Here is a 24,238-nt window from a genome sequence, read left to right on the forward strand (position 1 = left end):
GTTGTCCCCTTCTCCTGCTTTCAATCTTTCCCAGCATCAGGCTCTTTCCCATTGAGTCAGCTCTTCGCATCAGGTGGCCAAAGTATTGGAGCTTCAGCATCAGTCCTCCCAATGAATATTCAGGACTGATTTCCTTTAGGATTGACTGGTTTGATCTCCTTGCAGTCCAAGGAATGCTCAAGAGTCTTCTCCAATGCTACAGTTCAAAAGTATCAATTCTTATTTAAGCATTCAACCTACTTTATGGTCCAATTCTTACATCCATACATGACTATTGGAAAAACCATAGCTTTGACTATACAGACTTTTGTCGGCAAAGAAATACCTCTGTTTTTTAATATGCTGTCTAGGTTGGTCAGCAGGTTGGTCATAACTTTTCCTTCAAGGAGCAATTTCACGGCTGCAGTCACCATCTGCAGTGATTACAGAGCCCAGAAGTCTGTCATTGTTTCCATTGTTTCCCCATATATTTGCCATGAAGTAATGGGACCAGATGCCATGATCTATTTTTTTGAATGCTGAGTTTTAAGCCAGCTTTTTCCCTCTCCTCTTTCATTTTCATCAAGAGGCTCTTTAGTTCCTCTTTGCTTTCTGCCATAAGGGTGGTGGCATCTGCATATCTGAGGTTATTGATATTTCTCCTGGCAATCTTCATTCCAGCTTGTGCTTCATCCAGCCCAGCATCTCTTGTGATGTACTCTGCATATAAGTTAAATAAGCAGGGTGACAATATACAGCCTTGACGAACTCCTTTTCCTATTTGGAACCAGTCTGTTGTCCCATGTCCAGTTCTAACTGTTGCTTCCTGACCTGCATACAGGTTTCTCAGGAGGCAGGTCAGGTGGCCTGGTATTCCCATCTCTTTCAGAATTTTCCACAGTTTGTTGTGATCCATACAGTCAAAGGCTTTAGCATATGAAGTAGAAGTAGACTTTTTTCTGGAATTCTGTTACTTTTTCTATGATCCAACAGGTGTTGGAAATTTGATCTTTGGTTCCTCTGCCTTTTCTATATCCAGCTTGTACATCTGGAAGCTCTTGGTTCATGTACTGTTGAAACCTAGCTTGGAGAATTTTGAGCATGACCTTGCTAGCATGTGAAATGAGTGCAACTGTGCAGTAGTTTGAACATTTTTTGGCATTGCCCTTATTTGGGATTAGAATGAAAACTGACCTTTTCCAGTCTTGTGGCCACTGCTGAGTTTTCCAAATTTGATAATATATTGAGTGCAGCACTTTCACAGCATCATCTCTTAGGATTTGGTCCGTATAGTCAAAGCTGTGGTTTTCCCAGTAGTCATGTACAGATGTGAGAGCTGGACAATAAAAAAGGCTGAACACCAAAGAATTGATGCCTTTGAACTGTGGTTCAAACTGAATATTCATCAGAAGGATGGATGCTGAAGCTAAAGCTCCAATACTTTGGCCACCTGATGCAAAGTGCCAACTCACTGGAAAAGACCATGATTCTGAGAAAGATTGAAGGCAGGAGGAGAAGGGGATGACAGAGGATAAGATGGCTGGATGGCATCATTGACTCAATGGACATGAATTTGAGCTAACTCAGGGAGATAGTGAAGGACAGAGAAGCCTGGTGTGCTGCAGTCCATAGGGTCACAAAGAGCTGGACACAACCTAGCAGCAACAGCTGGAATTCCATCACCTCCACTAGCTGCTTGTGGTGATGCTTCCTAAGGCCAACTTGACTTTGCATGCCAGGATGTCTGGCTCTAGGTGAGTGATCACGCCATTGAGGTTATCTGGGGTCATTAAGATTTTTTTTTGTACAGTTCTTCTGTATATTCTTGCCACCTCTGGCTCACACTACTATAGAAAAAATCAATAGATAACTAATAAGAACCTACTGTACAGCACAGAGACCGCTACTCAATACTCTGCAATGGCCTATATGCGAAAAAAATCTTAAAAAGAGTGGATATATTTATATGGATAACTGCTTCACTATGCTGTACACCCGAAACTAACACAATCTGAAAAAACTTGCTAGCACGCCACCCTCCCTCTAACAGAAAGAGCCGCCAACTCCAGGTCTCGCGACAATTTCTTCTTTCTTCGGAAACCGCTATAGATCTCGCGATAATTACCTGTCCAATCACGAAGCTGAATGGAGGCCCAAGATGGCGGCGCACTGGCAGCGTAACATCTGCGTTTCTAGGATCTTCGCGCAGCGTGTGGTTAAGACTCTGGGGTTGTAGAGGTCCACACTATACTAGTCGTCTGGCAGGAACTTTGACTTCAGAGGTGAGTCACTTAATATCACTCATACGGGTTGCGAGTCCACTTAACCTTTGTAGCACCCAGGTTCCCTATTCCCAGTTTCTGGGCCTGTGAGGTGCTGGCTTTGGGATCTAGGGAGAGAGACCTGATTGTGTGTGTGTGCGTGCGTGCGTGCGCGGGGGCGTCTGTGTGGTGTGGATGGGTGGGAGGAGTTGGCAAATAGAATGGAGACTGGTACTGAGAAGGAAAGACCCCCTAGGCGGAGGCGGTTTAGAGAGATCCAAAACTGAGGCGGGAAGACAGTGTGAGTAGGTAAGGTGAGCACGTGAAAGGAGTGGAAGAGATGGAGAACTGGCAGTGGCGGAACTGTGGAAAAAGTCGGATTTATGAGAAAGGGAGACGAGAGAAAATAGAAATTAGAAGTGGTAGGGATCTGTGCAGAAGGAATTAAAAGTTCTGAGAGCAGAATTTAGATTATTTTACAGAATTATATATTAAGTAACGAGTGATAGTTGAAGAGGAATATTGAGGGTCGGGAGGAACCAGGGAAACAGAAGCATGGAGATGGGAAAGATTTAAGAAAGTGGAAGCGTCAGCTTAGTTAAATGAAGGTCTGCCACTTTGGCTTTCTGCACTGACTTGGGTAACCGGAAGAAAAAGGTTCAGTCCTAGCCCTGAACCTTTTAGAGACTCAAGATGGGGGCTGCTTATCAAGAATGAGAGTTCTGTGTTTTAAGTGCCCTGGACAGTGTAAGAGTTCCATCGTGCTTTCAACCAAAAAACACTTATTGCTTACCTACTCTCCAGGTCCTACTTTAGGCTCTGGGATATCGCAGTGAAAAAGATAGACAAAGTATTTTCCCTCATGAAGCTTACTGGCAAGGCAAATTTTAAAAAGTAAAATATATGAAATGTCAGATGGGCAAGTTCTCTGAAGAAGACTGAAGCAACTAAAGGAGACAAAGGGTTCACTCGCTGCTCATTTAAATGGGGGTACTCAGAAAAGGTCGGAGAAGGCAGTGGCACCCCACTCCAGTACTCTTGCCTGGAAAATCCCATGGACGGAGGAACCTGGTAGGCTGCAGTCCATGGGGTTGCTAAGAGTCGGATATGACTGAGCGACTTCACTTTCACTTTTCACTTTCATGCACTGGAGAAGGAAATGGCAACCCACTCCAGTGTTCTTGCCTGGAGAATCCCAGGGTCGGGGGTGGGGGTGGGGGGGCCTGGTGGGCTGCCGTCTGTGGGGTCGCTCGGAGTCGGACACGACTGAAGCGACTTAGCACTTAGCAGAAAAGGTATCAGTAAGAAAGTGAGGTTTGATCAAAGACCTGAACAAGCTGAGGGTACCTTGCATGTATGTATTTCTGGGGGAAGAGCAACTCGTGCAGACCAAACAGCAAGTACAGAGCCCCTGAGGCAGGAGTGTGCCAGACTTGATAGAGAAACGACAAGGAAGCCTGCGTGGCTACAGCAGAATGAGCCAGAAAGAGAAAAGTTTGGAGAGAAGTGGAGAGTGACAAGGCTGATGCCAGGTGAGGGCTGACACTCAGTTAAACTCTGAGGAATGGGGTAGATTTAGCTAAGAACCCACTGCCTGTATAGGGAGCTCCTAGCAAAGAAGTGGCTTTATTGATTCGATGTGTATCTGTTCTGACCAAGAGGGGTGAATAATGGAGGAAGTGATTTTACCATATCTGTAGTTTAATTTGTCCATGTGTGTTCAGAGTGTCGTGTGTTCTGTGATGTACACTGGACAGGGAGGAGAAAGTGGCAACAAATGAGTTTGGAGGGATAGATTTATGTGTGGCTTGTTAATTATTTTGAGTTTCATCAGCCTAAAAGCTTTAGGAAGCCACTGAAGGGATTTACCTAGGAATGTTCAGTGTTGCATTGGGGTGGGAGGAGGGGTATGTTGTCACCAGGATGAAGTGGATTGTTGGGGCAAGAGTGGTTAGAGAGACATCAGTTAGAGGCTATTGTAGTTAGCCAGGAAAGAGATGATTACGATCTCTGGCCTAGAGGTGTGGAGTTGCGAAGGGTGAAAAATGGATGAAAATGAAGTGAAAGTGTTAGTCGCTCAGTCGTGTCCAACTCTGTGACCCCATGTACTGTAGCTCCCCAGGCTTCTGTGTCCATGGAATTGTCCAGGCAAGAATATTGGAGTGTCTGTAAAGCAATTATCCTTCCATTAAAAAATAAATAATTGAAATTAAAAAAAATGAAATACAATAAAATAAAATTCTGGAAAAAAAAGGATACTTTGGAAGTATCCTTTTGGAGAAGGAAGATATTTCCTTCTCCAAAAAATGGGCCAAGAAATAATTAGGAGACAGAATAATCAGAACATAGTGTGTTTGGAATGGAGGAGGTGAGGTAGAAAAGGTACTGAAGATTTCTTGCTTTTGTGCCTTGAGGAAGATCTTGGTGTCATTCAGCAAAATAGGGAAGATTAGAGGAGGACCTATTTGGGGTGGGTAGAAATGGTTTCATTTTGGACATGTTGTGCATGAAGTGCTTTTGAGCCTTTCAAGTGAGTGGTCTGGTGGGCAGTTAGCTGCATGATTTCGATTGTCTGTAATGAAGACAATTCTTTTTTGAAAATGGTTCTTAAATGTGAAAAGCTATCAAAAACCTGAGTTAGAGTGTTAACATTTATAACCATTTAAAGTTATATCTCTAAGAAAGCCTGCAAAGGAAATGTGCTTACTGCTAGGAGATTCTGTTGTTGTTTAGTTGCTAAGTCATGTCGACTCTTGCAGCCTCTTGGATTGTAGCGTTCACGCTTCGCTATCCATGTGATTTTTTAGGCAAGAATACTGGAGTGTGTTGCCATTTCCGTCTCCAGGGGATCCTCCCGACCCAGGGATTGAACCCGTGTTTCCTTCATTGGCAGGTGGATTCTTTAGCACTGAGCCACCAGGGACGCCCTAAGAGTTTACAGTAGCTGCTATGGCTGACCTGGGGAAATTAAGGAAGGAAAGACCTTCGTGAAGAGGAGAGGCTTGAATTGTGGTAGTAAGGATGAGTAGGAATTAATCAGGTGAAGAGGGGGAGGAAAGAACTTTACAGACAAAACGGGCAATCTGTGTGAAGACCCTGTTGCCGGAGTGGAGGGAGAGAAAGAAGAGCAAGGGCGAGACTTGAGCTCATGCTGAAGCTGCACTGTGCTGGGTCTTGTGTGTATGCTGAAGTAATGTTTTTTGTTTTTCTCCTAAAAGTAAAGTTTTGAGCAAGTGGGCATGGGAGGAGGACACAGTGAGATTTGTGTTTAGAAATGATCCCTGCATGGTGGAAAAAGGCATGGAGAGAAAAAGTGTGGGTTCATGGAGACCAATTAACAGGCTGCTGTAGCAGTATGGGCAGATTGTATGGGCTGCTATTGGTGAGCCTGGGGAGAAATAGATGGATCTGAGAGATATTTAGCAGGTAAAATCCATATGACTGTTAATTTTTTGGAATACAAGAGGGATAGAGAACTATCAGATGACTCTTAGGATTCTGACTTACATAGTACCATTTAGATGAATGTGTGTTATGAAAAAAGTAAAAAATGCAGAATGATATAAAGAAAAGAAAAATCACCTACCATCTAGAGATATACACTAAATAAAATTACCAACTGCTTAGAGAGTTACTCAACTACTGCAGTGACTTTTCTTCTGGTTTTATTTCTTGCTATAAATGTGTTAACTTTTTTCTTCTGTGTATTCTCAAGGAAAACAAAATTTTTGTTTTCAGTTGGTTTTAGCTACCTAGAAATGGCAAGACAGAAATTTATAAAAGAAGTTGGAATAGAAGATGTTTTTTGGTAGAGTTTGAAATCAGGAAGTTAAAAAAAGAAAAAGATGTCTTTTGAACCTTTAGTGACTTCATGGTGCACAACCAAATAGTCCACTCAAGACCACTGTAAAAACTAACCTCTGATGGTAGTGTTCTTGGGGGTAGATTATATTGCCTTCTGCCACGTTGATGCTTTTATTTTTTATTTATTTATTTGGCTGCACCAGGTCTTAGTTGCAGCATATGGGATCTGGTTCCCTGACCAGGGATTGAACTTGGGACCCCTGCATTGGGAGCCTGGAGTCTTAGCCACTGGACCACCAGGGAAGTCCCACTTTGATGCTTTTAAAGGGAATAGTTTCAATTTTCTTCCCTGGGTTTAAAAGAAAAAGATTCATCATATGTTGCATATACATTTTTTAAAATTTAAAATGGTACGATACATATAACAAAATTTACCATTTTAACCTTTTTTAAGTGTACCATTCAGTGGCTTTAAGTATATTCATGGTGTTGTGCAACCATTACTACCATCCATTTCTATAAGTTTTTCATCATTCTAAACACAAATCATATACCATTAAACAGTAATTCACCGTTCCACCGTCCTCCCACCCCCAGTAACCTCTGTTCTACTCTGTATGAATTTGCCTATTGTTGGCTCTTCATATAAGTGTAATAATATAGTATTTGCCCTCCAGTGTGTGGCTTATTGCCCTTAGCGTAATGTTTTTAAGGTTCATACATGTTGTAGTGTGTGTCTGAATTCATCCCTTTAGGGTTGATTAATATTCCAATGTATATACTTCCCACATTTTGATTATTTGTCTGCTTGTGGATACGTGAAGTTGCATCCCACCTTTTAACCATTGTGAATGACTCTGCCATGAACATTCAGTCAGTTCAGTTCAGTTGCTCAGTCATGTCCAACTCCTTGTGACCCCGTGGACTGCAGCCCACCAGGCTTTCCCAACTCCTGAGGCTTGCTCAAACTCAGGTCCATTGAGTCAGTGATACCATCCAACCATCTCATCCTCTGTCAATCCCTTCATTAAATCTTTCCCAGCATCAGGGTCTTTTCAAATGAGTCAGTTCTTCCCATCAGGTGGCCAAAGTATTGGAGCTTCAGCTTCCGCATCAGTCCTTCCAATGAATATTCAGGACTGATTTCCTTCAGGATTGACTGGTTTGATCTCCTTGCTGTCCAGGGGACACTCAAGGGTCTTCTCCAACACCACAGATCAAAAGCATCAATTCTTTGGCGCTCAGCTTTCTTTATGGTCCAACTCTCACATTCATATATGACTACTGGAAAAACCATAGCTTTGACTATACAAACCTTTGTTGGCAAAGTAATGTCTCTGCTTTTTAATATGCTGTTTCGATTGGTCATAGCTTTTCTTTCAAGGAGCAAGTGTCTTTTAATTACATGGCTGCAGTGACCATCTGCAGCGATTTTGGAGCCCAAGAAAATAAAGTCTGTCACTGTTTCCATTGTTTCCCCATCTATTTGCCATGAAGTGATGGGACTGGATGCCATGATCTTCGTTTTTTGAATGTTGAGTTTTAAGCCAGCTTTTCCCCCATGAACAGTACGGAAAGGCTGTGAACATTCCAGGTACTTATTTGAATCTCTGCTTTCAGTTCCTTTGGATCTATACATGGGATTGGAATTGCTGGATCATATGGTAATGTTTAATTTTTCAAAGAACCACCAGACCTTTCCACAGCGGTCATACCATGTTCATTCCCACCTGCAATGCCTGAGGGCTCCAGTTTCTTCATGTGCTCGCCAGTATTTGCTATTCTCTCTCTCTCTTTTTTTTAATAATAGCCATCCCATTGTGTATGAATTGATAGCTTACTATGGTTTTGATTTGTGTTTCCTTAATGACATAGAACATCTTTTCATGTGTTTATTTGTTGTATACCTTTAAAAATATAGCTTCTTCTTTCTCACTTGATTAGCGAAGATGTGTTGGCTGTAACCGTTGACTTGGCAACCACAACTTTTCTTGTTGATTTTGTTTAACTAAATATGCTGATTCCCGCCCTTTTTTTTTTCTTTTTAAAGATGGCTCTGAGTAAATCAATGCATGCAAGAAATAGATACAAGGACAAACCTCCTGACTTTGCATATCTGGCAACCAAATATCCAGATTTTAAGCAGCATGTTCAGATAAATCTGAATGGAAGAGTGAGGTAGGTAACAGATGAAGAATTCTTGATACAGTATTATTCTAGTCTAATTTGAATGGGCCCTGCGTAGTGGAAAGTATACTGGACTGATAGTAGACTTGAATACTAATTCTAGACTTTTCCTTAAACTTCTCATCTGACCTTGGACAAATCACTTCTGTTTTAGCTTTTTAATCTATTAAATAAGACTGGACCAAAGGCTTTTAAGTTTCCTTCTGACTTAAAAAACCCCAGAAAACAACAACAAGAAAAACCTCTTGATGTCCAGATTATTGCTTACTCAGCAGGGTAACTGCAGCAACCTTAGGATTGTGCCTTCAGACCTGATGGGGGTCTGAGGTCCTTATTTTAAGTGTATATTTATTTTGTTGTGAGGTAGGAGAATACTAACCAGGACCTCAAAACTGATTTCACTTCAGTATTACTTAAGATGTCACTAAATTCAAGTTTAAAAGTTAATTATTAAAAATTAAGAAAATAATAGGTATGGTGCTTCAGGAAATGGCAGAGATGATGATAATGGTATGGGAATAACTGATGTTTGTGTTAACACCCTTGAGAAGGAGATCTTTAACTGCCATCCTAAATTCTATGTGAGTTACAGAGGAGGGTGGAAATTTCAAGCCTGCCTGGGGAAAATGTGTTGATTCACCTGTGGGGAGGAAGAAGAGCAGGATTTGGGGAGAAGTGGGAAGGTCAGGAACAATAGGATCAGAAGGCTTGAGGCATTTTGCTGACCTCAGCCTTCCTCCTGCGGACTCGTAGGAGTGGAGGCCCCAGGGCAGGACTTAACTGGGGCCAAGGTATCCTAGAAATCCTAGAACTTTATATATATATATAAAATACATATATATGTATTTATATTATTTTTCTGGGATATAATCCTTGGTTTTCACCAGTTTCTCAAAGAGATCTGTGACACCCCCACCCCCACCAATACACAAGGTTAAGTCAAATACCCTAGAACTATGATTTCCAAGCTTTATTGTCTATTTCACTCAGTGAAAGTTGAGCACAGCTCCATGTATGAATGCTTATATTACTTACCATGTTACTATATTAAGCATCTTAGAAAACAAACTTCAAACTGGAAATTAAAAATATATTTAAATAAGAGTTCTAAAGATTCATCTTTGGCACCTTACTTCGGAGATCACTCTGAAAATACTGAGTTGGTGTTTCTCTGTGTTTAGATCACCTCTACCATTGTTCTTAAACCTTTATTTCATAATTATGTCTGTGGAGGTTTGTTTTTCCTAGTAGCTTTAGAACAAATACAGTTTTGTTATTCTTTGTTCTTCTCTATACTTATTTTTGTACTTAATTTTTTTTTCTTTTGCTTTTTTTTTTATTATGTGCTTAATTATTAAATATCTATTGATTTTTTTAAACTATTTTGTGCCAAGTTCTGGGGCCTTGTGTTAACACCCAGTAAACAAGAAAGACCTGGTCACAGCCATGTTTGGAGTTGACACACTAGTGGAGGAAGTGGACAAATAAGCAGTTAGCCTTCAGTGTGGCCGAGCCTGTGGAGCACGCATTGGAATCACACAGAAGGGAAACCTGACCCCAACCTTGGGATTTAGAGAATAATTTGAAACAGAACGGTGGTCTCAGTTGTGTTCTGAAGAATGAGCCAGGTAGAAAGAAGAGTGTTACAGGCAGAGGGAGTGGCATGTGTGAAGAGCACAGAGTTGTGGGGGACTGGAAAAGCTGCTGAGGTGTGGTGGACACATGACCAGAGGTGAGGCTGAGAGGGCGATGCTTGCGCTGCTGTATAAGGCCGTGAGTTTGGGATTTATCTTAGGCTCATGTGCGGTGAGTTCTTATGTCTTCAGAATTACCCATCCCCATCCTTATCTACTTAAGTTTTAAAGCAAGTCAGTAGCATTCAGAATTGTTTCAGTTCAGTTCAGTCACTCAGTCGTGTCCGACTCTTTGTGACCCCATGAACCGCAGCACGCCAGGCCTCCCTGTCCATCACCAACTCCCAGAGTCCACCCAGACCCATGTCCATTGTGTCGGTGATGCCATCCAACCACCTCATCCTCTGTCACCCCCTTCTCCTCCTACTCTCAATCTTTCCCAGCATCAGGGTCTTTTCAAATAAGTCAGCTTTTCACATCAGGTGGTCAAAGTATTGGAGTTTCAGCTTCAATGTCAGTCCTTCCAATGAACACCCAGGACTGATCTCCTTTAGGATGGACCAGAATTGTTTAGATAGATGTAATCTAGGAGCACTGTAGAAGATGGATTGCAGGGGGAATTAAGACTGGAAGTATAAGTGAGTAAGTAGGGACTGGTTTCAGTAATCCACATTAGATATATTGATGGCCTAACTCGGTAGAGGGAGGAGGGATATAGATCACTGGATGAATTTGAGAGAAATTGATGAATAGGATTAGCAGGACATGGTAGAAATTAAGAATGAGCCAAGTGACCTCAATTTAGCAAGAGATTAGGTGATAGTGCTGTTTACTGCAGTAAGGAACAAGGCAGAATGAGCTGGTTTAGGGGAGATGATATATTTTCATTTGGGGGCACATCGAATCTGAAAAGTCTATGCAGTATCCAAGGTGGGGTATTGGGTAGACAATGGAAAATGGAAGTCTGAAGAGAAGGACCCATGGTGATTTGGAGGTGGTATTAGTGAAGGCCTTGGTCTTTGAACTGAATTCTGATGGCTGAATAGAAGGGCGGAAGAGTTCCAAGAACAGAGAACAGAATTTTGTGAAAGGCCTGGTACATTTGCAGAGCTGCATTAGATGGGGCTGAAGTGGATATAGGATAACAGCTAAGGGAATACTGGGAGATGAGACCGAAAGGAAGACAAAGAACAGGTCACAAAGAGCCTTCCATAGCATGCAAATAAGAATGAACGTGATTGCTCAGACTTTAAGAAACCAGAGGAAGATTTTTAAAATGGTTAGATTTTTAAGATGACTTTAAGATTTATATTTTTAAAAAAGTCACTCAGAGCAGACCACAAAATCTGTTATCACAACATATCTGAATGGTATGGGTGTCTGACAAGTAGTAGACATTCAATAAATGTTTGCTGAATGCATGAGAATAATTCTTTAAAATCTTAACTATATGCCATTTATAGATACCATGCTCAAAACTTAAAATTGCCGATAAAAAATAAAGGGATGGGAAAAATCATGCTAGAATTGAGGCTTCCCTCCAAATTAAAGAAAAGTAAAATAGAAGACAAAAAGCCTCAATTTATTAAAAAAAGAAAACACATTTGTCTTTTGTCTTCTGAGAGGAATAACTTTCAGAAGACTTAAGTGTTTGATATAATTCAGAGACATTTTTCTTTGTAGTTCGAACCAAGTAGATAGAAATAAACAACAATGGCCTAGGGATTTTCAGAGGATCAGTGAATGCTTCAAAGACAATTAGGCAAAAATACTTTTTATATGTGCTCTTTTTCTTGGAGTTGTTGTTTAGTTGCTAAGTCGTGTCCAAATCTTTGCGACCCCATGAACTGTAGCCCACCAGGCTCCTCTGTCCATGAAGGACTTAAATCTTTAACCTATAATTTAGAACTTCACTTTTAAAAGAGTAGCTGACCCAGAAAAGGTTAAGAACTACTGATAGAGAGCCTAAATAATATAATCAATGGGTTTGATTTAATGATATATTTTGAAATTTTTAATCTGCAAACATGAACACATATTGTTTTTAAATAGCTTGCACAAGCTTCTAACACTAAAAGTGACTGAGTTGGAACTCTCTAACTCAGTCTTCTGCTTCTCTTATTTATTGAGTTCAAAGATTAGAAAGAAAAAGAATTGCAGTTTTACAGATGGCTTGATTATTGTCTACCTGAAGAAACATTTGAGAATCACCTAAAATTTTTCAAATGATTACTGAATAAAATATACATATATACATATATTTTAAACGTATATAAATAAATAAAGGAAAATTGATAGCTTTCCAGATACTAGTTGGAAAATATAATTACAATAAAAGATCCTGTACACAGTAACAAAGAGGAATAGGCAGATACTCGGCGAAGAAATACGTTAAGACTGTGTGCATAAAGCAACAGAATTGCTCTCAGGGGTCTAGGGGAGACCGTGAATCTAGGGACATGGTATGTTTTTGGATGGGAGAGCTCAATAAAGTTAATATGTCACTTCTTCCCCAAATCAGAATCCTCCTGAGGTTTTTGTGAAAGAAAATGACATGACATGTCTTTTATTCAAAGAAAAGATGGTCAAAGCAAATATTCTAAATGGATGATGGAAAGGTGAAGGAGTATAAACTCTCCCAGATGGGTATTTAATATACTGTGAAGTTCAAGGAATAAAAACATTAGCAAAGTATTGCCACAGGAATGGGCCCCCATTGTCTGGCACAAAGTGGCGTTCAAGTCTAAACAGCATGTGCACATTCAATAGAGTGAGTCCAGCCTGCACTCTACTCAGTACTGAACCTCCCAGAGGGAGTGTAGAGTGGACAGGGTGAATCTTCTATTCTTAATCAGTCTTGACTCCTGTGTGTTCCTCATAATGTGAACGTTACAGTGCTGTGAATGATTAAAGAGATGTCACAGTGTTATTTTGGATTTTCACTTTAGAACCTGACTCCTAAGTAAGATACCACCCCACCATGTAAAGACTATAATGTAGAATAAGAGCATTTCAGGTTGTTAAGGATGGAACTAGACAGAAACTTCTTTTTTTTTTAAGTAATGGATTTTTATTTATTTATTTATTTTAGTAATGGATTTTTAATAGATGCAGTTGGAACAGCTGTGGGCAAAGTGCATTAGATTCCCTTTCCTATGTATTATGCAAACTAAATTCCTGATGGTTTAATGATTTTAGTATATTTATTTAAATACTAGGAAAAAATATATAGGTGAACTATTGAATTTTGGGTATAGGAATAGTCTTTCTAAGTAAACTCCAAGGATAGAATTCATAAAAGAAATTTTATGGATTCAAATGCCTAAGAAATAAAAACTTTTACATATCAAGAAACGGTAAAAGTGACAACACATACAGTCTTAAGTATTTACAGCATATAGCAAAGAATTAGCTCCCTTAATGTGAAACACTCTTAGATGACAATAAGAAAAAGGAAAAAACCTTAATGTATAGGTTAAGGATAAAAATAGGCAATTTACAAAAGAAGAAAGACAAATGGACCAAATTAGCAAAGATAAAATATACACTATTCATCAATGGCAAAAATGTAGTTGAATAGGCATAGTGATAAAATGCTGGCAGGATTGCAGCTTTGACAGTTCTAAAAGCATACTTAAGTGAAATAATGTATGTTTGAAGATGTTTATTCCAGAGCTGTTTATAACAAGGAGAATTGGAAATAATTTATATTTCCAAAATTGTGTATTCTTACAGTGCAGTTCCCTACAGTGGAATACCACATAGCCCAGGGAATGGGTATTGCAGATTATAAAACATGATTTTGTTTCAGACTGAAACCAAAGTATCTGCAGATATGCTGTGCATAGAAAAGGACTTAAAATCATCAGCCTGGTGTTCACAGTGGTTGTTTTGTGATAGGCAAAGGTAATTGTAAAAGTTTTTGCAAGGAGAAGCAAATTTGTCTGTGAGGGGATGGAAAGAGGATGAAGCAAACTTGAGGAGAACTTCTCTTATTTTAACAATGGGAGAGTATGAGTTTATGCCAATTTTAGGTTGGCAATAAGCACATAAGGGGTCTATGATTTGGTGGCTCAGATGGTAAAGAGTCTGCCTGCAATGCAGAAACCCAGGTTTGATCCCTGGGTTGGGAAGGTCCCCTGGAGAAGGGAATGGCAGCCAACTCCAGTATGCTTGCCTGGAGAATTCCATGGACAGAGGAGCCTGGCGGGTTATAGTCCACGGGTCACATAGCGCTGGACACAACTGAGTGACTACACACATACACGATAGAAGTAGAAGAGATGTCCTTCTTTTTAGGGTAAATGACCTACCTCCTTCTGGATATCATCCCCCTTCCTGCTTACTTAGGTAAAAGTCATTTATGATTATTTGCATCAGTAGCATGTTCTTTAACGGGCTTCCCTTGTAGCTCAGTTGGTAAAGAATTGGCCTACAGTACGGGAGACCCGGGTTTGATCCCTGGGTTGGGAAGATCCCCTGGAGAAGGAAATGGCAAGCCATTCCAGTATTCTTGCCTGGAAAATTTCATGGACACAGGAGCCTCGTGGGCTGCAGTCCATGGGGTCGCAAAGAGGCACGACTGAGCAACTAACAGTTACCTACTTTAACTTAACTCAAGAAGATACACAAAAAAGAATGGCCAAAATACAAATCCAGCTAGTGATGGAAAAGGAATACCAGACAGAACATTAGACCTGAGATGGATTGAAGTGTTATTTATTTGTTGAGCCCTGAAGTGCTATCTGAAGGCAATCAGGATGTGGTGTGGAAAGAGGGGCACTTCTGACTGAATCATCCTAAGGTCCAGTCTTGAGAGTGCTAATAATCAGCTGTGAGGTTTTAGATAATTTTCTTAGCTTTACTGAGACTGAATTTCCTCATCTAAAAAGGAGGGATAAAAGGGCATACTTTGAATGTTTGTCATAAAGGTTAGCAATGACATGTGCAAAGTGACCTAACACGCTGGAGACACTTAGTAAAGGATATTTATTCTTATTGTTATTAAGCCTGGTATACTTGATAAGGTATCAAGGATTGCTGGTGTGATCTCTCTCTCCCTTTGTCTCTCTCTGTCTCTTTCCTGCATCTGTCACTGCTTTGTTGTAATCATATCTGACCATTGCAATTAGATTTCAGTTTGTGCTTTTCCACAGTAACCAGCCCCATAGGAACATCTGCAGTCTACTTGAGCCCTGTCAGTTGAGTCTGAATAGAGTATGACACTCAACTGATTTGTTTTCAAAACCAAAGTCCCAGCACTGAAGGGCTGTGTCATAGTTTATGACTGTACCATTTTTAGCACCTCAGTGAAGACCTAATGAATAGAAACCAGTGTTGGAGTAAGATGGGGAGGCTTCAGCCTCTGTTATTACATAAGGTTCAGCCTATACAGTGTTACAATGCTTGTTACTTTAACCGTAGTTACAGAATGTATCTTTCCAAACTCCATCCATAATGGTGATACTGTATTCATCAGTAGCAGAGCAAGAGTCAGCCTGGGGAAATCAGGCATGAGCCTGTTGACAGTAGGCTGTTTTGTTTTATGGAGCTGGATGTGTTAAGCGAACAACAAAGACTGATGGAATAAATTGCTAATTTCCACATGAAAGCTAATTTTAGTCCCTGTGCCTCCCTGTGCTCTCAGAAATGAGAATGAAAAAAGATCTTGCCTGTGTTCAGGAATTTTGAATGTCCCAGGGTACTAAAGTGACCTAGATAATTAACTAGAGAAGTCAGATGACTTCACTTCTGTCCTACAAAAAGATTTTCAACCCTCAGATTAGTGTCTGTATTTTCTTAGAAGTAAGTAAACAACCACTCGTGTGGCTAACAAAGTCTGAGAATCAGCTCTTCATTGATTTTTTTTTTTTAAGGAAATTCTTGTTTTATTTATGTATTTATATAGACGCCTTACACAAATAACATTCCTGTTCTCCTAAGGGTTTCTTCTATAAATTGGAATGGCCAAGGAAAAGCATTGTCTAATTTTGACTTGATTATACACGTTCAAAAGAGAAAGAGGGAGTGAAGAGAAAAGCGTTGGAAAGTCTTCGACTCTGGGGCTCAGCACGTACAACAGACGTCTCGGACTCAAGATTCATCCGGGTTGTCGGGAAGTTCCAACGCCGAGGGAAAACTAGGGGAGCCCACCCCACCCCACCCCACAGAGAGAATTTCTACAGCTATTCTAGCAAGGTGCTCCAGCTAAAGCATAGGTTTCAAACTACAGAGTTTCAACTTAACATCTAAAATTTTAAACTGTAGCATTTCTGCGACAAATAAGCTCAGAGAGCTCATCTCAGAAGAAAAATTAAAGAACTATTGCTCTGATGAATGACAAGTCTGGCTGTTGCTCTTGCTCCGCCCGACTTCCAGGCTCAGGCAGACACGTACGGGGGCGGCGGCTCCTTGGTGGCGCTGTTCACAGTGGCGTCATCGTACGGGGGTAACAGCACCGTAGTGTTGTTGCTGGTAACATAAACCAGGACATCAGAGGAGTTCCTGCCATTGATATATCGGTAGCAGTTACAAACACAGCTAATCAAGTAACCCTTAAAAGCCAAGATAATGCTGATGAACAGAAGAATAATGAGGACCAAACAGGTAGGATTCACTGACATGATATCATCTTTGTAAGGAAAATCAGGAGGCAGCTGTCGTATGTATTCCTGGATGGAGTTTGGATAAACAAGTACGGTGACGGCAACCAAGGTGTTCAGGGCAAAATCAAAGATCTGGTAGCAGAAGAATGGGATGATCCAGGCTGTGCGTTGCTTGTATGCGCCGTATGTAGCCATGGCACAGATAAGGATCATGAGAACAGAAATCACAATGGCAATGCACATGTTGGCATCATCCATGAACTCAAAGTCACCCCCGAGTTCAGAACTTGAAAAGTGGTAATGATCTGGATCAGCCAGGGCGCTCAACAGAATCAGCAGTACCACGGCATTGAGGATCAGGTACCAGACGTCGAGCAGGATGGTGCCGGTGCGGACATGGCAGCAGAGGCAGCAGCTGTTGGAGTAGAACCGCGTCCAGGGGGCCACCATCTTCATCGCTCGGGCCGCGGGCGCGGTGGCGCGACTCTGCGCCCAAGTTCGCAGGAGCTTCGGCAGTCGGTCCTGCGCACCGCGCGGCTGTCGCAGGCCCATCTGTCCCCGGCTACCCTCGCTCCCTCTTCCCGGCCCCCGTCCGCCGACCACCGTCCCGGGCCCCGTGCCTCTCCCCGCGAAGAGCTTGCATCTGGAACCTCGGCCGGACCCTGAGCTCCGAGGGCTACGGGGCCATTGATTTTTATTTTCTTCAATTAGACTAGCTTTTGCTTGATGTCTTATACTTTTTGGTGATTAGGATGTAGTTCCTTATTAATAAGTTATATGTTCTATCCCATCAAAGTAAATACATTTTTTTAAATAATGAGAATTGTTTATATAAACAACTCTTGTTTGAAGGCACTAAGAAAATATTAATTACACTGCTGTTTCTCTTGCTCCAAGTGTTTCATGAAGCCATGTAATTAATGCTCAAGCTGTACAACTATCTCTTGGTGATTGCTGTCAGTGTGGGAAATACTCTGGTTTGGTCTCCGAAAGAATTGGCCCACTTTCACAGAAAACAGGTACTCTGGAACCAAGGATCTGTTTTCCTTTTTTGAAAAAGATATTTTCAAAACTATTATTATACAAACATTTATATATTATACAAACAGTTCCCATTACATTAATGGGGAAATTATGGAAATATATCCTTCTTACCTACATTTATAGTGGTAATGTTGCATACATAAAAGAAAAAAGGTCAAAAAAAGTTCTTCCACCCTAGAGATCAAATTACTTTGTTTTTTCCTTTCTAAGCCCTGACTTACTAATATATGGTAATTTTTGTGGCTGTGATTTTGATACAGGTATAACCAAAGGACTTTTTTTTTAAGCCCCACTTGACTTGAGCATTTTCCATTTAGTTACAAAACACTTTCTGTTGTTCTGAAGGTGATGTTGTGTAACATATATGCAGATAATACAAAAATATGAGCATGTCCACATCCAGAGGTGGTTCTCACCCTTCCAGATTGTTTTCTGTGTGTATTCATATAGAGGGTCTTTTTGTCTTATTTTTATTTTTACAAGAATGTGATTATAATGTACACACATGCTTTTTCCCAAACTTGGGGTTTTGTTTTTGTTGTTGTTAGTTTAATACATTAAAGAACCCTCCTCATACAAGCCTGTGGATCAGCCCAGTCTTACTGCTTTTCACGACTGAAAAGTGTTCTCTTGTGTGGATGCATTTCTGTTGACTACTTTCAGGTTGTTCCTAATTTTTCTGTAAAACTTAATTATATTTAACTGTTTCCCTTACTCTTGGACTTTTTTTTTTTTTTTTTCCACATTTCACCAAATTTAGGGTAAGTCACTGGCCTTAGCTAGAAAAACTGGAGTACTCTTAACTGTACTTGAAAAGAGCAAATGAGAGTTTGGATGACTAAGTTTTTCTTCCCTGTCATTTGCTCGTCAGCTAAAATAGGAATATGCATTTAAAAGATCAACTTGATTGATCAAGGTAGTCTCTTACTATTTTGTAAGTAGGAGTTTGGTTCTTTGGCTAATAAAGGGTTAATAGTGAAGGTCATTTACAACTGCTCCAGAATCTTTGTTTTTATATGATATTACTGTCTCGTTGCTTATTTGACCATAGGTGTGATAAGTTAAAAAAAATTCTTAAATTTAGTTGCGGGTAGGTATGAGTTGGTGGAAACTCAACAAAAGGCCATACATTTTTGGCTTTTATTTCGTTTGACAGCCTGTTATTATTTTTATAACTGTTATTATTATATTCTAATTCAATTACATTCGCCATGTGAACTTTGGCTTCCCTACCCTCCCTCATCTCAAGAACCTTACATAGTCCAGTAAATTCCTTTACTTAAAGTCTTATCAACTAACTCCTTTTGAGTTTTAAAAAAATTGAGATATAATTCACATATCATAAAATCTTCATTTTAAAGTGTACAATTCAGTTCTTACTAGGTTCACAGGTTGTGCAGACATCACCACTGTCTAATTCCAGAACATTTTCATCACCCCCAAAAGAAACCCGGTAACACATTGAGCAGTCATTCCCCACTACTCTGTCTCCTCAACCCCTAGAAACCACTAGTCTGCTTTCTGTTTCTAAAACTTTGCCTATTTTGGATGTTTCTTATAAATCAAATCAGAGTATGTGGCCTGTGTGACTTTCCATTGACTTTTAAACATGTTTAAGTCTTCCATTAAAAAATTAATAAAGAAACCTCTCCATCAGATCTGTCACTCTGCCCCCTCTCTCCCTTGCATAACTCACCTTCTTGAAGAATTATCTGTTTTTCCAGTCTATTTTTTTCATACCATACTTAATCTTTTGCACATTTCATGGTAGATTCTAAATTCCACCACTCCAAAAGCAGCTCTTGAAAAGGTGTCACATTACTAAATCCAGTTTCAGTTTTCAGTTGACTTCTGAGAAGCAGTTTTCTCTGCTGACACTCTTACCCTTCGTGGACACCTTCTTCCCTTGGTGTCATTGGCATCGCATTACACTCTCCTGGTTTTCCTTCTTCCGCCCTCTGTTTCCTGACGTAGCTTCCTCTGTAACAGTTGTGCATACAGCCATTAAAGGACTCTTCTAGGCTTAGTGGGAAGCTCTTTTCCTCTCACTTGGTGTTTTCTCCATAGACACTGTCACCTGTGCTGGGGTCTCATTTGTTTGTGCAGACCAGTTTTCTGAGTTCTATACCTAGAGATTATGTTTACTCAATATCTGCACTCGGGTGTCTCAAACACGGCTCTCAAATATGGTATAAATCCTCAAAAATGGTTCTCTGCCAGAGTTACCAGATTCAGCAAAAGGTACTGTCTGTCCTGTTGAGCAAGCCAGAACCCAGGAGACACCTGTAAACACACCCTCCCTCACTTTGCATGTCGGTCCATCAGCAAATCTTGTAAATTTTCTTTCGTAAATGTGTCTAAATTGCTGTCACTTTTCCCTGTCTTTACCACTGCTGCCATTGTCCAGCCTTTTAGGCAGTAGCTCTCTAATTGGCATCTTTGTTTCCACTTGGTCCATCTTTATTCCATACTAGACCTAACTCCTTAACATAGATTATAATTATCCTGATGTGATTAATAGGTCTTTCACTTTCAGAGGAGTCCTGAATTAATTGATAAAATTATATGGTTACCATAATTATAAGGTCCTCTGTAATCCAGCTTCTCTCTTCCTCTCCAGCCTCATTTTAAACCATGTGTGCTTACCTTGATTTCTGCATGTTAGACACAGTGGCTGTCTCTCGGTACCAGGGATGCCCTGTAAGTTCTGTCCTGCCTCAGGATCTTTGTACTTGCTCTTCTCTTTACTTAGGACCCTAAAATGCCATCCACGTTCCCTTCTCTCAGTTCTTTGCTTTGTTAAATTTTCATTCTACTTTTAGTCCTCAGGGAAGCCTTCTTTGACCTTCCCAAGGCAGTTCCACTTAGTATGTATGTTTCATAGCACAGTGTACCTATACTTTTATAGTATTCCTCACAGTGACAATTTTAGGTATATTTGAATGATTCTGGGAATTAATATCTACTAGACTGTCAGCTTCATGAAGGGAGAGATTGTATTTGTGTACTGCAACATCTCCAGTATTTTGCATAATGGCCAGCACATAGCTGACATATAATATCTGTTGAATAAATAAAGGAATGAAGTAATCACAACCTCTCAATTCTGACCTAAAAAAATGAAAAATTAAAAAAAACAAAAAATTCTGACCTGGTCTATATAACTCAGTTGAGCAAAGTAGTATTTAAAAAGAGTGAAACACTATTATACTACTTTAAAAGTGCAGAGTAGCCAAGTACCCAACTCGGTTATTCCACTTTCTACACTAGAGATTGCCACCTTTCAGCCTGTGAATTGTATGAGACTTGCAGTTATTTATTGTCCATGTAGATTTTAAGAATCAAAAATTTCATATAAAGGTACAGGTTCCGGGTTTCATTTGAAAATGTTAGAGATTTGGCAAAGGTGGGCTGGCAAACCCACTTGCTGTTGATTTCCTGGAAGTGCCTGGTGGCCTCCCCTTTGAGCTGGTGGTTGGTGCATCTGCTTTAGTGCCGCTAGTGCAGCCACTGGCCTGGCCGCTCCACCACAGACTATTTGTTGCTGACCACCGAGGCGAGGACCCGTGCCACCGGTGTGGTTCAGCAGACATGTCTTTGTACGTCACTCTCCTCGCTGCGTTGATTTACATTCTGGCACAAGGACATATCTTGTCAAGGATTGGCATTTTGAGTAGTAGCTGGTAAATATTTGAGTTTGCAGTTCCTGATTTTCACAATTTTATTCAAAATGCCAGTGCATAATAACATTGAGAAACGTTAGTGATTCTGTCAGTAGGTACTGCTCTTAGAGAATACTTTTCATCATTTATTTTATAAGGTATCTAGATTATTCTTACTTCAATAGAAAAATTCTGAAATTTTGCATTTCAGGTTGTAAGGCTTGGACATAGACATCAGAATGGGTTTATATTCCTTTTGTGTGTCTAGCAATGATTGGGCTAGATTAGTGATAGATGGGGCTGCTGTTGTAGAATAAAGAACGTGAACTTATTTGAATGTTTTTAGTATGGTGCTCTGATGTGAACTTCTTTCCATGTGTAAAAATTGACTGTCGTCACTATGTCATTGAAGGAAGTGGAGTTCAGTTCAGTTCAGTTGCTCAGTTGTGTCCGACTCTTTGTGACTCCTTGAACTGCAGCACGCCACGGCTCCCTGTCCATCACCAACTCCTGGAGTTCACCCAAACTCATGTCCATTGAGTTGGTGATGCCATCCAACCATCTCATCCTCTGTTGTCCCCTTCTCCTCCTGCCCTCGATCTTTCCCAGCATCAGGGTCTTTTCAGATGAGTCAGCTCTTCGCATGAGGTGGCCAAAGTATTGGAGTTTCAGCTTCAACAACAGTCCTTCCAATGAACACCCAGGACTGATCTCCTTTAGGATGGACTGGTTGGATCTCCTTGCAGTCCAAGGAACTCTCAAGAGTCTTCTCCAACACCACAGTTCAAAAGCATCAATTCTTCTGCACTCAGCTTTCTTTATAGTCCAACTCTCACATCCATACATGACTCCTGGAAAAACCATAGCCTTGACTAGACGGACCTTTGTTGGCAAAGTAATGTCTCTGCTTTTTAATATGCTGTCTAGGTTGGTCATAACTTTCCTTCCAAGGAGTAAGCATCTTTTAATTTCATGGCTGGAATCACCATCTGCAGTGAGTTGGAGCCCCAAAAAATAAAGTCAGCCACTGTTTCCACTGTTTCCCCATCTATTTGCCATGAAGTGACAGGGCCGGATGCCATGATCTTAGTTTTCTAAATGTTGAGCTTTAAGCCAACTTTTTCACTCTTTTCTATCATTTTCATCAAGAGGCTCTTTAGTTCTTCCCTTTCTGCCTCAAGGGTGGTATCATCTGCATATCTGAGGTTATTGATATTTCTCCCGGCAATCTTGATTCCAGCTTGTGCTTCTTTAAGCCCAGCATCTCTCATGATGTACTCTGCATATAAGTTAAATAAGCAGGGTGACAATATACAGCCTTGACGTACTCCTTTCCCGATTTGGAACCAGTCTGTTGTTCCATGTCAAGTTCTAACTATTGCTTCCTGACCTGCATACAGGTTTCTCAAGAGGCATGTCAGGTGGTCTGGTATTCCCATCTCTTTCAGAATTTTCCACAGTTTATCGTGATCCACACAGTCAAAGGCTGAAGTGGAGTTGGCCCATCTTTTTCAAACACTTGACTGATTTCAAAGGAGTAAAATAGGATAGTCTTGTTAGAATTAAAAATTAAGTTTTTATAGATTTACTTATTTTTTTGCTACATAATTTGTCTTGTTGAACCTGCTTTTGTACTACTTTTCATTAAGGAAGGAATACAAAGGCAGTGTTAGGCTTCTTTTTTATTTTTTAATGTGAAAATTGAGGCAGTTGCTGTGCTATTGAGTGAAGCAAAACTGTGTTCATGGTTGCTTGCCTGTGGATTAACTCTCTGTTATCAGCCTCCACAATTGACAAAATTAATATATATCTACCTCTGATGCCTAGGAGTAGACCTCATTAATATCCCGTTAAATAGGCTTAACATATTTTAATGAGACTTTTTATTGCTAGCATATATTTATGCAGCAAACTTCCACTCCCGCTGTTTTATGGAAACTTGTCTTTAAAAGATCATAAATCCCCACCTAATGTAAAGTCAATCACTTTTGAAGTTATTTATCCTCCTGATTTCGTTCCAGCATTTTGTTGCTGCAAAGTTACTTCTTCATCTAACACTTTTCCTGCCTCTCAAAATAGTTACATTGACACCAGTTCTTAAGTTAAATGTAAATATGTCATATGACATATTCCTACATATCTACTCAAGAGAAATAATAACCCATCTGTGTGAAGGCTTGTATGTGGATGTTTATTAGCGGCATTGTTCATGACAGCCAAAAAAATAGAAACAGTCCAAATGGCCATCAAGTGGTAAGTGGGTAAACAAAATGCCAATGTACTTATTCATCCAGTACATAAACTGCAGTGTGGTCGTCCATACAATGGAGTATTATTTGGCCATAAAAAGAAATGAAGTACTGATACATGCTACACCATGGATAAACCTCACAAACATTGTGCTAAGTGAAAGAATCCAGATGTAAAGACCACATGTTTATGATTCATTTGTGTGAAATGTTCACAAAAGGCAAATCTCTGGAGACAGTTACATTAGTGGTTGCCCAGAGCTGAGGGCAGAAATGAGGAAAGACTTGCAAATGAGTACAGGGTTTTTTTTGAGGGTGATGGGATTGGATTGTGGTGATGGTTGCATGACTCCGTGAATACACAAGAAACGATTGTGTCTTTATAGGTGAATTTATAGTATGTAAATTACTACTCAGGAAGCCTGCTAAAATTAGTCACATTTAAAATTTAATATTTGTAATATTTATTGTATTTAAATATGTTAACCTGTTTTCATTATTAAACATCTTATACTGGTTTCTTTCCACTTTTAAGTATGATTTTCCAAGAATGCTACTATCAAATCATGTTAATTGGTGATAGTAAAAATAGCCAGCATGTAGGCATTTTGCTAGTACATTTCACAGATTATCACAGCAGCTCTACGTGTAGGTATTATTATCCCCATTTTACAGTGGAGAAAATGGCCTCATAGAGGCTAAATAACTTGTCCAAAGTTACATAACTTGAGTAAGGAGACAACTCTGCAGGAACTAGAACTGAGGTCTCTGGTCCTGTATGCTTCATGTATGAGGATGCAGTATTTTTGGAGG

General features: G+C 40.2%; 2 protein-coding genes across 6 annotated transcripts in view; one reads left to right on the top strand and one right to left on the bottom strand.

Moving 5' to 3' along the window:
• Positions 1-2,102: 2,102 nt before the first annotated feature.
• The window catches only part of METTL16 (methyltransferase 16, N6-methyladenosine), a 70,760-nt gene continuing 48,624 nt past the window's right edge, over positions 2,103-24,238 (top strand). For 3 of the 5 annotated variants that reach the window (XM_045164917.1, XR_006640811.1, XR_006640812.1), the window contains exons 1-2: positions 2,103-2,261; positions 8,095-8,222. In XM_045164917.1, the coding sequence (XP_045020852.1) occupies positions 8,095-8,222 (128 nt within the window). In that variant the 5' untranslated portion in view covers positions 2,103-2,261. Of the gene's footprint in view, positions 2,262-2,316; positions 2,550-3,486; positions 3,773-8,094; positions 8,223-24,238 lie in introns of those variants that run through there. The other 2 variants (XM_045164919.1, XM_045164918.1) reach the window with 2 other exon arrangements.
• LOC123465573 (lysosomal-associated transmembrane protein 4B-like) lies at positions 16,074-16,971 on the bottom strand. Its single transcript, XM_045164920.1, has one exon. The coding sequence runs from the start codon at positions 16,924-16,926 to the stop codon at positions 16,246-16,248; it is 681 nt and encodes a 226-aa protein (XP_045020855.1). The 5' UTR covers positions 16,927-16,971; the 3' UTR covers positions 16,074-16,245.

This window comes from Bubalus bubalis, chromosome 3, assembly GCF_019923935.1.
Source record: "Bubalus bubalis isolate 160015118507 breed Murrah chromosome 3, NDDB_SH_1, whole genome shotgun sequence".
NCBI lineage: Eukaryota > Metazoa > Chordata > Mammalia > Artiodactyla > Bovidae > Bubalus > Bubalus bubalis.

Coding starts and splice junctions, on each gene's coding strand:
- LOC123465573 (XM_045164920.1), bottom strand. CDS start 16,926: ATGAAGATGGTGGCCCCCTGGACGCGGTTCTACTCCAACAGCTGCTGC.